The 15596-nt window shown below is 45.6% G+C and overlaps 1 protein-coding gene across 4 annotated transcripts in view; it reads left to right on the top strand.

Annotated features, from left to right (window-relative positions):
- ARHGAP25 (Rho GTPase activating protein 25) overlaps positions 1-15596 on the top strand; it is a 92610-nt gene that overhangs the window by 31572 nt on the left and 45442 nt on the right. For all 4 annotated transcript variants that reach the window (XM_067007480.1, XM_067007478.1, XM_059078526.2 and 1 more), the window contains exon 2: positions 13802-14001. In XM_067007480.1, coding sequence (XP_066863581.1) covers positions 13819-14001 — 183 coding nt within the window. In that variant the 5' untranslated portion in view covers positions 13802-13818. The remainder of the gene's footprint in view (positions 1-13801; positions 14002-15596) is intronic.

Here is a 15596-nt window from a genome sequence, read left to right as displayed (position 1 = left end):
AACTATACTGATCTCCCTCCCTCACTGAGCACATTCTCTCTTATTTTCTTTCCTAAGTAATGAATCTGCTCTGCTCCCCTTTTCTCTAATTCTATACTCTGAGTTCATTATGGTATTAGTAGAAACTGCTCACATACAAAGAGTAGAAGAATTTGGGGTCTAGAAGGACCTTAGCAAGCATCCTGTTCAACAACCTCATTTTATATATGCAGAAACTAAGATCTGCAAAAATTATTTTTGTAAATGACAATAATAATAAGCAAACCTATACCTACTGTATATTTCATAAAGGACATTTATATATTGTATCCTTCTGGCAAGTAATCCCATCAGGCAGGGGAGGGTGATTTGCCCAAGAGAGCATAGCTAGCTTCTGAAATGCTCTATTTGAAAACTTTTGGAATTCACTTTGGTTTAGATTATGAAAATTCTTTCTAACATTGGGACTGGTGCCTCTCAGTCAGTTCTTTCTTGGCTCATGTTAAGTTTTAAATTTTTTAATTTGGGAGACAGCCTGCAGATCATCGAAGAAAAAGCTGACGTAGAGATTTTACAAATAACTTTTGTTTCCTTTGTGAAAAAATAACAGCATGAGAAGACATAAAAATTACCCATAGTCCCACCTATCAGGAAAATAACCTATAACCCTACACCAGTCTGGTGTGAATCTTGCATTATGTTTTTCTGTGTTACACCACACATGTATTTATGACTTTCTTACACTACAGTGTGTGTGTATGTGTGTGTGTGTGTGTGTGTGTGTGTGTATTTTTAACAAAATGGAGTCATCCTGTGTATACTAGAGTAAGCAGTTTTTAAACTAACTACATAAATTCAATGTTTTCCATGTCATTATAACTCAAGAAAGCATCAACTTTAATGGTACATAGTATTTTACTTTATGAACATACCATACTTCATTCAACTGATTCCATGTTGTTGGACATTTACTTGTTTATATTTTTCAAGCAATAATGCTGCAGTGAATATCTTTGTAAATACATTTAAGATACATTATTATTATCTCCTTAACTAAATTAGTAGAAGACTTCTTGGTCAAAAAGTCATGGAAGTATTTGCAGATGTTGGTATGTAAAGCCTGGTTTAAAGTTGAAGAGATGCATCCGGAAAGATGATGGGATCCGTAATATTTGGGAGCTAAGGTATCACCCCAGAATAAATTGATTACGCAGCCTGTTTAATTGTCAATCCTTGAGTAATAGTTACAGTGGCTTTTGTCTTTGTACCTCCTACCCTGTAATATTACTGGGACTTCTCAGGGGATCTTCTTTAGCCTAATATCGAAATTCACACTCTAACCAGGACATGTCAAACCATCTGTGTTTGATTAAAATCACCAAGATTATGTCTTTTGCGAAATTCATTTTTCTTAATCAATTACATAAACACATCACTAGAGACCTGTGATCTTGATATGGAACTGGATTCTTGCCTGAGTTGGCCAATTAAGTTAGACATGTTGCACATAAAAAACAGGATTACAGCACAAAGTATTGGCTGAAAGATGTTTGATAGGTCAATCGAAAAAATTTAGAGTTGAAAATTTTTTTAAAAAATTTACAGTTGGAAAAGCATTCAAGATGGTTTATTTCCATCCTTTTATTTTACAAATGAAGAAATGAAGACTCAGAAAGGCCCTGAGAGTTATACAGCTGGTTTGTGTCTGAGCTGGAACTTGAATCTGGGTCTCCTGATGCCCAGTCAGCTACGCCTTCCACTGCTCTAGGCTGCCTGCCTGCCTGCTTGCTACAGGGCTGGAGGGGGGACTATCATCCAATGTTGGCCATCTACCAGGTCCCAGTAGCCTTTGAACTAGCACTTCCTCCAACTTTTGTCATTGTAAACGCTGATAATCAGTCATTCTATTCCTTCCATTGATCTTGAACTAGACCTCTGATGTCCCAGACGTTACTTCCAGTCGGAAGGAATTGTCTAGCAAGACGAAGTCTCTTTGCCTTCCTTGCAACAGCTGTTTTTTTAAGCTCCTTCTGCAACCCTGGGGAATTATATATGTGTGTGTGTGTGTGTGTGTGTGTGTGTGTGTATGTGTGTACACGTACACAGACAGATCATCACCACCATTAACAGTTTGAGTAAAAGCTGACTTTACAGGAAATATTATCCATAACTGGAAGCATCAGGAGTCCCTCGGTTCTTCCCCTTCATTAACTGATAAAGTGACAGTGCAGGGGTAACGGAGGGGCTGGATCTGTCCGGGGCGGGGGAATGTGTACGTGTGTGGTAGAACATCTGTGTAACATCACTTCACTGTGCTCAGAGGAATAACTAACAGGTCTGGAAATGCAGGCCTGGGAAAACCAGCAAGTTGAAGTTCAGGGCAATAGCTGATGTGTGAAAAAAAATTAAGCCTAAAAGAATTTATTTTTTAAGGCCTAGTAGAATCTTGAAAAAGATTTTTTTATTATATATACATTTCAAACACCAACCTAGAGAATAAATATAATGAACTGCCATGTATATCCATTACCGAAATTCAAAATTATGAAGAATTTGTCACATCTGCTTTATTCCTTTGTTTCTCTTTTTGTCTTTTCTTTGCTGAGATATTTTAAAGCCAATCCCAGACACTGTGTAATTTTATTCCCCATGCTTAAGTATGCATCTTTGAAAATATGGACATTTTATTTCCTAATCACATGCCTAATCACACCTATGAAACTAATTAATAATTTATGGGGGTTCTTTGTCTTCCATCCATAATCTAATGGCCTCCATTTTTAATAGAATCTTTTATCAGATTGTAGAAAAATGATACAGATGAACTTCTTTGCAAAGCAGAAATAGAGACATAGACGTAGAGAACAAACATATGGATAACAAGGGGGGGAGGGGGGTGGGTTGAACTGGGAGATTGGGATTGACATGTATACACTATTATGTATAAAATAGATAACTAATGAGAACCTACTGTATAGCACAGGGAACTCTACTTGGTGTTCTGTGGTGACCTAAAGGGGAAGGAAATCCAAAAAAGAGTGGATATATATATATATATATATATATATATATATATATATATATGTATAGCTGATTCACTTTACTGATTCACTTTACAGCAGAAAGTAACACAACATTGTAAAGCAACTATATACTCCAATAAAAATTAATAAAAAAAGAATCTTTTTATCAGATTGTAGAGTAAGAGAAACCTATTATGACTTGTACGCCAGGCCCATTCCACTGCAACGATTGTTCACTGTTCACACTCTTATTAGAACTGTACGGTTAAAATCACTATTCCCGAGGACCAGAGAGGGCTTTAGGAACAGACTGGAGTGACATCTGTAGGCTGGTTAATAGCTTGTAGCTTCATCAAGGCCCAGTGCTTGATTAATGTGGCCAGCCCTTGGGCAATAGCCTGGTTGGGTCACTGCTGTGAGTTACTGGAGCCACAGAATTTAGTTGGGCTTATAAAATATAAATACTTCAAGCATTCTAATGCACTACATATTTATGAATGCTAGTGACTAAACAGAACCCCTTACCTGGAGCAAATGACTGGCTTTGACAGTGGAAGGGTCAATAGTTCTTCTAGCTTACTGTGTTAATGATGCAAAGTCCTTCCTTCCGTCCATATCTGGGAAGCCAGTTAGCTTGGATACAGTTAAGGGGCCACAGTGTGGACCCCGGTGTGTGTGTGCGCCACCCAACTGCCAAATCTCCACTACACCATGTGCTGAGGGAGAGGCAGTCCCGAGCAGTGTTTAGTCGGAAGCACTCACAATTCTGTATGCTTCTTGTTTTTATGCTTGGCTTCCTGTTATGCAAAGATAGGCCGAGGGGGCTGGTGAAGTGTTGCAATGGTCGGAGACACAGGCTCACAAGAGACAACTGCTCTCCACATTCCCGAGTCACGCAAGCTCCGGAATGAACACCAGAAGGGCGGCCCTGGAAAGGCAGCCTAGTCAGGCGGATTCACAGTGTAGAACTTGCAAGCCTGAAGAAGAAACAGAAAGCCAGCTCTCTCTCTCTTCTTCATATGCTACAGAGACCGCATTTTTGCTTCTTCCTGCAGAAGACGTAGCTATGTGTGCTAAGTCCCTTTGCAAAGCAGAGTTTGCTTTTTTACATTGAAAGGCTCACTTGTCAAACAATAAATTTCTATGAGCTATAGAACATGGGAAAATTAAAACCTGCTCAGTTCCTGGGTCTGGAGACAGGTATTCAGGGAACAACTTTAGGTATTTCTTTGAATTAGGTTGTGTAAATGTGTCTCAGGGCAAGCGGCCTGGGAAGGCCCATGTGACTGAATTCAGGGTGCACAGAGAAAGCCCCTTGGCTGTCCTCAGTCTCACATCTCATTACCTTTTGGGGGGTTGGGGGGGTGGAGCAAAGTTTTTTAAGCCAAAGTTAAAGAAGAAACTGAGAATTACAAATAAAACTCCAGGAGAGTAATCACAGCATAAATTTACCCTGAAGTCTAAATGCCAGGTTTTGAGAGTGGAAAGATTTTTAAAGTTCCCCACCCCCCTGAGTGGTGGGTGTTTCAAAGTAGAGGTCAGTTTGCCTTCGACAAGGAAAAGAGAAAAGAGGTAAAGAAAGTGGGCCTGGAGGTTCTGAAGTTAAAAGACTTAATTTTCTTCTAGAAGGGCTGTCTTCCCACAGTCTGATAACTAGACAGGCTGAGGGTCTGCATGTGTGTGTGGGTGAGTGTGTGCGTATGGGTGTGAATGTGTGTGTGTGTGTGAGTGTGTGGGTGTGGGTGTGAGTGTGTGTGGGGTGTACGCAATGGTGTATAGACCCCTACTGACCATCTCTAGGGAGGCAGCCATACAGGGGCCTGCTGTTTCCCACGGCTTCCAGGGCTGCCTCTTCAGCGAGGGTGGGGAGCCCTCTGTGAGCTGCCCTGTGGGCCAAGTGCTGGGCCCCTCCTTGGGTTGGTTCCATGCTCCTCCCTCCCACGCCTCAGCCCCACTGGGCTTTGGTCAGGATCCTTAGGTCTCTTCAAAGGAGCTTGTGCAGAGAGCCAGTAAGACATGGACCAGTAATATGTCCATTTTCCTGTCGGGGTGTCAGCGCAGCCTCAGGGCTGGGCTGAAGGCTTCAGTGTTACTTCCCCATCACTCTTTCATCAAGGCCTGCCGAGCCTTGCAGAGCTTACGTTGGAAGGAAAAGGTAGCACAAAGTGGTTTATACGTAACATAGCGGCAGAATGGGTGGAGGCCGAGGCTGGTGTCTCCGTGATGGGAATAGTGGCCAGTCCCCTTTTCATCTCACCCTTACTGTCTAACCCTGTGAATTATTACACACGATTCTCAGTCTAGGCACCTCTCTTTACCACTAGAGTATGTGCCTCTCTGTGGGCTGTGTGGCCTAGGTATGGATATTGAGCTTTGAAATTAGAATTCTAGCCTTGTACCTGGGCAAATCACTTCAGTTCTGTGAGCTCCAGTTCCTGGTCTGTAAAATAGAGCTTACCATGAAGAGGTAGGGTGAGCATTCAACCAGACTGCCTTGATCTTGATAGATAGTGTGCTTGCATGGTGGCTAGCGCAGGTAAGACCTCATTAAATACGTCACTGTTGGTGGGGGTCATTATTACATGAGGGATTCTCTCTTCCCTGGCTGCTCTGCTTGCATGGGCACAGGTGAACACATCTAGAAATCCCGCAAATGGGTAGATCAGTCAACTTTTGTTGCAAATGTAAAATGCCTCAAGGTGACTCACATTTCTCTCTAAAATGTTTATTTTATTCACTCAAGAAACATTTATTGAGAACCTTCAATTGGCCAAATGCTCTTCTAGAAGGTGTGGTTTGATTGGTGAAAAAAAAATTTATAAAAATCACTGCCCCTGGGAACCTATTTTCTGATACCCGAGCCTCTGTCTTTTCACATTTCATGGTTTGTGATTAATTATGAATCTCCTTTTTTATACAAGGAAAACATGACAGAGCTCTGGCCCATCAAGAACTAGGGCTGGGATGGAGGCAGCTATTGGCAACAGGGTGCAGTAGAATGCATTTTTGTGTGCCAGGGTGCACAGCAAATATTTGAAGCCTCACAATCTCGAGTTCACTAATTTAGAGAGCTTCCTCTATTTTTAAAATTCTGCACATTACCTAGCACCATGCCCTCTGCACATAAGAAATGCCCAAGAAATTTTTCTGATTGGTTAATTTAAAGGATATGAATTTTTTTGTTAAAGAGAATCCATCCTATGAATTTTCTATTTGAACTACTTTCTATTCAACATTAACACACACACACACACACACACACACACACACACACACACACACACACGTACACTTCCTTCCTCTCTTTGTTCCTTCCAATGAACTTTTCTAAGCCAGACACAGTGAGGGTCCTCAGGATACTAAAATGAATAAGACGTGGTCTTTGCCCTCAAGAAGCTCTCCATAGCTCTTGCACCTTATAACCTGCAGACATGCAATAAAAGCACAAAGATATTTATTCCTCACTACTCAGCCATAAAAAAAAAACACAATAATGCCATTTGCAGCATCACGGATACAAACTAGAGATTATCAGACTAAGTGAATTAAGTGAAAAAGAGAAAGACAAATACCATATGATATCACTTATATGTGGAATCTAAAATAAGGCACAGATGAGCCTATGTGCAAAACAGAAACAGTCTCACAGACATAGAGAACACACTTGTGGTTGCCATGCGAAAGGTAGGGGGAAGGAAAGGGATGGACTGGGAGTTTGGGGTTAGTACAGTAGCTGCAAATTATTACGTTTAGAATGGATATACAACGAGGTCCTACTGTATAGGACAGGGAACTATATTCAATATCTTGTGGTAAACCATAATGGAAAAGAATTGAAAAAGAATGTATATATGTGTAATTGAGTCACTTGCTGTACAGCAGTAATTAACACAACATTGTAATTCAACTATACGTCAATAAAAAAATAAATTAAGAAAAAAAGATATTTGTTCATGGGGTCTTCTGCTCACCTACACAGCCAAATATCATTTTCTGAGAGAGAACACTGAGATCAGAAACTCAAACATTTTTTTTTGTAAAGGACCTCTTGCTTCTGAATGGTGCTTTATGTCCTTAAGGGTCCTCTTGCAGAACGTGGATGTCTGTGTAAGTGCATGGTCAAGAGTCTTGGCAGAAAGGGTGAGCAGGGCTGAAACCCAGCTGGTGCTCCTATCATGAAGTTGTTACCCTGGAGAGTGGCTGCATCTAACAATTCAGGGGCACCATCTTCTCCCCCAGGACAACTCCTGGCCCACGGGTGTGAGACGGACCAAAACTCGCCCTGGATCTTTGCTTGGCACAAGATGACAGCCTCTCTCCTTTCACTCCCCTTCCAGGAAGCAACCCCTGCTCCATTGCTAAACTCTTGGGGATAGTGGATTTTCTTGCTGCACTTCTTTTCTCCCACACTGATACCTAATGCAAGCTCTCTGTAAAGTCCCAAGGAAAACAGTAACCTTCTCTGTCTTATATCTAAGTTGATCTCCAGTGCCTTGAGTTAATGCTAGTCCCCTCTGGGCTCAGCCTTTTCTTCGATTTCTGAACATCTATTATGTTACTTTCCAGATCAGAGAGTCTCACATCATCCTGGCTTTCACTTGCACCTCTTTCCCCCCAGTAACCTCTTTCTGAACCCACAGCCCTCACCTGTCAAAACTAGAATTCTGGGGAAGTCAAAATCTCTCAGCCCACCCTCATATTTCATCACACCCAGAACAGGACTTTTCTGCCTATTCCAACCTACCACGTTCTCTGCTTCCTTCCCAGCTTCTACGAACGAGTCTCTCAGGTCTCTGAATGTTTGTGGGGCAGGGATCCCAGACCCAGTCACTGCTCCGGGCACGTGCCAAGTGCTCAGCCAATGTGCATTGGATGAATGGATGGAGAAGGTCCCTCACCTGAGCCACCCAAACCCCAAACCTCCCACCCACCTCCTGTTCAGCCAGCTATGGAGCTCTGGTGGTCTGCCTCATCACTGCCTCTCCTATGCTCTCCATTTCCCCGGCCGCCATCCTAATTCAGGCCTCCGGATTCACACCTGGAATTTTGTGCACTGTCCAGCTCGTCTTCCCTTTTTCCTTTCCTCATTCTCTCTCTCCCTCCTTTCCTTTCTTCCCTTTCCCCTCTTCTTCCTTTTCTCTCATTTAACATAATATCCAGTCCATCCTACGAGAATACTGCTAACAATAATAGCTTCCATTTAATGCCCATGTTTTAAGAGGCAGACATTGGCTGGGGCCCGTCCACTTATCTTTGTTAATCCTTACAGACTGACCACTCCACGAACTATGTATTATTATCACAGTGTCACAGAGACGGTAACTGGCCCTCAGAGACAGAACATGATTTACCCGAGGCTGCATACGTAGAAGCCTGTGCTCTCTGCTACCTCACCCTGCCCTCTCTTTGTCAGCATTGTGTTAGATGTGGGGGATACATGGTGAACAAGGCTAAGCATGAAAGCAGAGCCCCTGTTCTCTTAGAGTTCAAGTGGAGAGGGGAGACAGAGTAAGAAAAAGGACCAGGAGGGATGATAAGTGATTTGAAGGACATGTGTCCCCAGTTAAGAGGGAATAGAGCCCAGGCTGTGACTCAGTCTGGCTGGGCTGAGAAGGCTTCTCATGGGAGATGTGGCTGGAAGTAAGTCTTGAAGGACGAACAAGAACATTTCAAGAACTGGGGGTGGGTGAGAATGGGTGGGGAGAAGAGTCCAGCAGAGGGAATGGAATACCGTCATGGATGGAGTGCAGAATGGGTATGGAGGAAGAGAAGGAGATGCAACAGGAGAATCACAAAGGACTCTGAACCCCATGGTAGGAAGTTTAGTCTTCATCTTTTAGGATGAGGATGTTGGACGGTCATTGAAGGCTTCTAGGTCAAAGAGTAACATGATCAGATTTGTGTTTCAGAAGGACCATGTCACAAACAATGTCATCAGTGGATTAGAGATGAGATTGGTAGGAGGGAGACAGGACAGGGAACTACTGTGGAAATCCAGGGAGAGGATAAATGGGCCAAAAAAACCAGCTAGGGGTAGAGAGGAAGGATCAGAGAGAAAGAGAGCTATTGATTGTGAGGACTGTAGGAATGGGTCAGCCTTCTGGTTTGGCTGGTTGACCGGGGAGAAGTCAGTCGCAGCAAACCATAGAAAAGCAGGCTTGGGTGTGTTTGTTACACAAGCCCGGGGAACGGTAGGAGGTAGGGGGAGAAAGACGGTAGGTTCAACTAGCATCACGTGACCTGGAGATCCTTACGGAGGTACCTGCGGGCAGTTGGGTAGATGAGTCTACAGCTCAGGAGAGGGTGTCTGAGGGTAAGCTATGTATATTCTACTCCCTTTTCAACTTTATTTAAACAAGGTTCCCAGATGAATGCACTGCTCAGATCAACATGTTGAGAAAATACCTTCAGTAGTTTTCCAGCTTTGATTGAACTCTTCCCATCTCACATGTTCGGAGCCTCTAAAATAGAATCTAAACTCATGCAGAGTTGAGAGCAGACAGAAGAAATATCTCAGAAGTAGACCCTAGAAGATTGTGTGATTGATTATCTGTGGGGGGGAGGGTGGGGTCAGAAGATGAGAAGATAAAGAGAGGAAGTGATAATGCCTCCCAAGCTGACTTCTCTGTTTATACTTCCTCCTTTAATTTTTTCTCGCTCCAACTTGGGGCAAAAAGCAGCTACCTTCTACTGCAGAAACAGCACCCCTGAGACTGTGGAGCTTCTTTTATATCTCTTCTATCTATGTCTCTTCTTGCCCTCCCTCACCTGCAGACTAAAATGCAGCCTATGCGGTTCAATTACTTAACTTGTCTCTATTTGATCACGAACCTCCCTTGCTTAGGTACACGAGATGGCTCCCTGTTCGCTCTCAGATCAAGGTTGAACTTCTCACTCTGCCACCAGAAGCTACTTTTCTGGACCCTCCAGTTTGATTTCTCTCTTTGATGAAATGCTACCCACACCTTTATGGCTCATTTCTTCTCATGCTTGGTAATGATACTATTCAGATTCCCGGAAGTGCCAACCAATAGACCTTTCTGTGACGATGGAAATATTCTCTTCCTGTGTTGTCCATTACTGTAGCCATGAGCCACATGGGGTACTACTGAGCCCTTGAAATGCGGCTGGTGTGACCGAGGCACTGAATTTAATTCATTTCAATGTACGTAGCCAGTCACGGCAAGTGACTACAGTACTGGACAATGCAGTGCTGGGAGCTTGTTCTTTCTTTATCTACTAGAGTACGGGTGGGTTTCCCACCTCCCTAGAGCGTTCTGCAAACTCTTAGCAATTGCCTTCCAACTACCCGCCTTTTGCTGGTCTGCCCTCGGCCCCCACTCCAGCCCACAGCCTGGCTCAGACCTCCTTCCCGAAGGACTGGGCTCATGCGCTCTGTATGTGATGACTGGCTCACAAGCAAAGCTTACCATGGTTATTATTTTCATTATGAGAAACAGCTCTAGAAATAGTAGCAGATCTCTTTGTTTACTTTATCCGGAACAGGTCACACCCACAGACAAGAGAGACTGTTCAAAGGAACGAACCAGGAAAGTCGTCAAAAACAAGTCCAACTCAGGGCCCACCAGGCTTTCTTCTCTGATAGTTGAATCACCTCATGATAGGGCTGGCCGAGGGCCGAGGTGGGAGATGGCTCTGCTATGGGACAGAAGGAGTCCCTGCTTCGTTGCTGTCTCATCAGAACATCTGCTGTCATGTCCCCAGTGTTCAGGCCTGATTAGAGCAGTGGCTGTTTGCTCTGAGCCCTCTGTACTCATGGCCCAGTGCCTACAGACGTATCACGTATGGTGGATGTATGGGTGAATGGGATCATTTCTGAAATATAACAGATGGTTAGCCAAGGCCTTGATCCCATGCATACGGACAAAGTGTTCACCTACTTGTCACAAGGGCATCAAGACGCCTCTTGGCCAAGTATGAGAACATAACATTCTCATATCTACTCCTCCTTTGCCAGGCCATTCTGCAATGCACAGACACTTCTAGGGGGAGGTTTTGAGTGTTGCATATTTGTTTTTGCCACTACAGAGCATAAAAAGTTTCCCAGACCTATTGCAGCCGCTGAATTCTTCGGTGCTGAGTTCATTCTCTTCAGTCTATGGTGTCTTTTTGGCCCCTGCTCCCCCTATCCTACTTCTTCAATTCTTGTTGGAGTTCTTCAGTTTCTCCCATTTTCCAGAGCAGTCCGAACAGTTTCTGTGGGTCTCCGGGGGTAGCCTGAGTCTGCGGGGACCTGAGCCTTCACAGCCACCACGTGGCACCCACCTGCTTTCCTCCTCTCCTGCGCTGGCTGCCTTTGGTTGTATCACCCTAGAAGCCTAGAAGCCCTCCCTCCCAAGTCTGATACTGTTTCAGCTGGATGAGCACAGAAGTCACACTGGGCTGGGCAGAGGCTACCGAGGTGAGGGAAAATCCCCGTGCGTCTTCCAGAATCCCTCACTCTTCAGAAATTCTGTGTGCCAACCACTCTTTCCATCTTTACCCTCTTTCTAGTACAAATGTGAGTCTTTCCATGTTACAGTTTCTGACCTAGAGAGACACAGAGCTGTGCACAGTTTTCCCAGTTCCCTCCTCTCCACTGTATTCCTGCCCCAACCCTCCTCTGGTTCCTTCAGATCATTTAAACAGCCTTAGAGCAAGTGATCAGCCCCAGAGTGGCTGTTCTTTGAGTTACAGATGGAAGGTCTTGAAGATTGCAGTGAACTGAAGATTAAGATCAGAGATAAAATTCTTAACTGGTATGCCAGGACACATGGATATAAAGCAAAACCTTTGCTAGCACACTGCTAAACTTTCATCAAAATGTCGTTACTTTTTACTGCAACGGGGTATCGGGGTATCTGCACTCTTACGATATCTGTCTAATAGGAGGTTGAATCAAGCGTGTCTTGTGCCCTGGTGTACAGCATAGGATGATCTCTCCAGTCCCTGGTGGGAGGCGAGGGGTGACTGCAAGTTGGCACCTTGGGAATGAGGGTATGTGACAGGAGCGCAGACCACTCGTGCGGTTGAGGGAGCCCAGTGAGGGCTGAGTCCACTTCAGACAGCAATCCAGGATGAGCTATGTAAATAGGGTGATAATTCTGGATCCAGTTAGAGTCAGTGGAAGAAAGACTCTGTAATGCTGTATAAAATTCTGGTATTTGAAAGCAAGTCATGAATATAAATAAAAGACAAAGACTACAGGCCTAGAGGGAGATAGAAAGAAAGCAATCAAAAGCGATGAGAGAAGCTGTCGATTCAATGCATTGAAAATGGGAATAAAGGAAGAGGGAAAGCTTGACAATGCAGCAATGTTTTGAAACGAAGAGGGAAGTTTAGGAGGTTCTCGAAGATGATCTCCATCTTCGCAGTAGGAAGTAAAGTCATCTGTTGATAAAAATAATGAGTGACATTTGCTCACCTTGGACCAGGGACTGTGCAAAGTGGTTTATATATATTAACCTGTTTAATCTCCACCACAATTCCATAGAATAGGGGCTCTGATGAGCTTAGTTTCACAAGCAAGGAAACTGAGGCTCAGAGAAGTTGCATAATGTACCCAGGGTCAAAGAGCCAAGAAAGGAAAAACTGGTCTTTACCAGGTAAGATGAGATTGGATGAGAGTGGAGTTGGCTTAGTTCAGCTTCTTCGGGAATGCTCTGGGGACTGACAAAAGCTGGATAAAGGGATTATAAGATGGAGACTTCCTCCGGCAAGGAGGAGAACGCAAACACTGGGGGCTGGCAAGTGTGGAGCTCACCATCCAAGGTCGAGGAGACACGGAGCTCCAACGCGGTTTTAAGGGAACTGTTGAACCAGCAGCGAAAGAAGGAAGGGGAGAATCAGAGGAAGGACATGTTGACCCCCAGGGGACCACAGGCCGGCTGATGGATCCTGTGGAGAGGAGGGAAGGAGAGAGTTATCCTGGGTGGGAGTTACCATGGAGACAAGCTGCAGACACCTGGATCTAATCTGATGAGAGGCAGAGCTCTCATGTAAAAACAAAAGCAAACTACACGATGCAGTGGGTTGGTGTGTGTGTGGGGGTGGATCTGGATTCAAATTCTGAGTCTGTGTCCTGGTGGCAGATTCATGTCATTTTCAAATGCTTGTGTGCTGTCAGCCACACGGGGGGGACAACCCAACTGAAAACGTAGTAGGAAGGCAGCTACCGGGAGGCCCTTGGTCCAGCAGAAAGGGCTGTGAACACTCGCCGTGGGCGGGGGACAGAGAGCACTTGACGACACTGGGCAGGAAGATTCAGGAGGTGCCGGCATCCTGCACACTGGCTGTGTGGTCAGGGGTCGGGGGGCTTTGGGGGGCCGCTGGGGCAGGGCAGTACTGGGCAGTGAGGTTGAGGAACACAGTGGCTCCTTCTGAGGAAGAAGCCGGGCAGCTTCTGGCTGGCTCTGCAGCTGTGTGGGACTCACCCTAAACCCTGAGAGCAAGAGGCATTATTTTCTCCCCTCTCTTGTCAGATATTGACTCCCACGCAGGAAAAAGGAAGCACCTTTTGTCAGATGCTGTGGCCACTTCCTCTTCAAAAGGCTCCAGCCAATCTCTGGCTTTGCAGAACGAGGGCGCCGACTCCAGCGGCCGGACCTTGAGGGTGTAGGGTCCCAGGGCCGGCGCTGACGGGAGCTGGCCCCTCGGCTGGCCCCCTGGGTTCCGAGGCATCCTCTCTGCTGCAGATCTGGACCCCTGAGCCCGGCCTAGCTGGGGCCCAGTGCTTCCCGGCCCCTCCCTGCACACTTCTCACAGCCCCCGTCAGCCCGACTGTCTGTCCCTCTCCACAGCTCGGTCGAGGAGCGTGATGACCGGAGAGCAGATGGCGGCCTTTCACCCCACATCCACCCCCAACCCACTGGAAAGACCCATCAAGATGGGCTGGCTGAAGAAGCAGAGGTCCCTCGTGAAAAACTGGCAGCAGAGGTACTTCGTGCTGAGGGCACAGCAGCTCTATTACTACAAGGACGAGGAGGATGTGAAGCCACAGGTACCAGCCTGGCTGTTTGCCCCCTTCTCAGGGCTGTCCCCTCCTGGGTGCGGGAGGTGGATGGAGCCCCGGAGATCACTACAGACTCGCAGGGGGGCTTCTTACTAGGATGAGACCCCTGTCCACTTGAAAGGACTTTTCTCTCTCCTTCTCACCCTTTGTGAGATACATAAACTGAGTTGCAGAGATGAAAGGGTAATCCTCCTCCACGGAGCCCCAAGATAAGCACTGGGGCTCTTCCTAAACGCAGCGCTAAGTCAAGGTTGGCAGAGTGGTCTTGATGGGGATGTGAAACACAAGGGCTCAGGGAGAGTGGATTTGGGCTCAGGAAAATTGATTTGGGGCTTCCATTTATTTGTCTGTTCAATCAATATTTATTGAGCATCTACGATGCGCCAGAGACTGTTGCAGGGAGTTGAAATAACTCAGTGACTAAAACAGATAAGCACCCCTGACGTGTGGAACTTAGAAGATGGGGAGGGGGGAAGCAGAAAGATAAATATAATCAATAAGAAAAGTATGTGGTTTGTTAGAAAATGACTAGCTCTATGAGGAAAAAATAGAATGGGCTAGGAGGATCAAGCTTTTGGGGGAGGTGGTACAATTTCAAAAAGAGTGGCCAGAATGACTTCATGAGAAAGGGGACATCTGAGCAAAGATTAAGGAGGAGAGGCAATCCGCCAGGCAGATCTCTGGGTAAAGAGCCCTCCAGGCAGAGGGGACAGCCGGTGCAAAGGCCCTGAGGTAGAGCATGTCTGATGTGTGTGGGAAATAGCAAGGAGGTCAGTGTGGGAGCAGCAGAGTTGGGGAATGAAAGGATCAGAGGAGATGAGGTCAGAGAGCAGAGCGGTGGGGGTTGGGACGCAAATTGTAAAGGACACTGTAGTCCGCTGTAAGGACTTGAGTCTTTACGCTGAGGGCGATGGCAGGCCCTGCAAGGTTCCTGGCAGAAAGGGGTCATGCTTGGGTTATGTTGTAAAAAGACGGTTCTGGTTACTATGCTCAAAAATAGATCCAAGGCTGAAGGGAGGAAGTATAAGGGTAATTTAAGTGAGAGGTTATTATGTTTAGAATCTCAGTGGGCTGGAAGAAAATGATCAGATCCCTGATATACTTGAAAATGCAGCGAACAGGACTTCCAGATGGAGTGGATGGGCCTAGAGAGGGCTTTGATTGTAAATCTTGGGCCCGGATCTTTTCTTCCTGCCTCATTGATTCCTCATGGCCATCGTGGTGAATGAGAGCAAAAGGGGATGCTGTTAACAGCTGAGAGACCCCAGGTGTAAATTGTATGTCTCAAGGCCACCAGGAAGACTGGACACCCTTTCTAGAGCTCATGCCTGTGGAGGTGGAAGAGTGGGCAAGGAACTTATTAGGGAGGACAGACTTTAAAACTTTCTGGAGCCAGAAGAAAAGCCCCAAGAAGGGTGAGGATATTGACGGTGGATGGCCGGGTAAGCAAAGAAGGGAGAAGGTCATTTGGAAGAGGACAGTTCTCTCTAAGGGCAGGCTTGAGGCTCTGTGACTCATCGGCAGTGCCCAGTTAATCAGGCCCTCCACTCAGAGGGCTGTGAGTGTCTGTCCCTGCAGAGGCT

This window comes from Kogia breviceps, chromosome 11 (genome assembly GCF_026419965.1).
Source record: "Kogia breviceps isolate mKogBre1 chromosome 11, mKogBre1 haplotype 1, whole genome shotgun sequence".
NCBI classification, from domain to species: domain Eukaryota; kingdom Metazoa; phylum Chordata; class Mammalia; order Artiodactyla; family Physeteridae; genus Kogia; species Kogia breviceps.
This window is presented reverse-complemented; position numbering and strand designations above follow the sequence as displayed.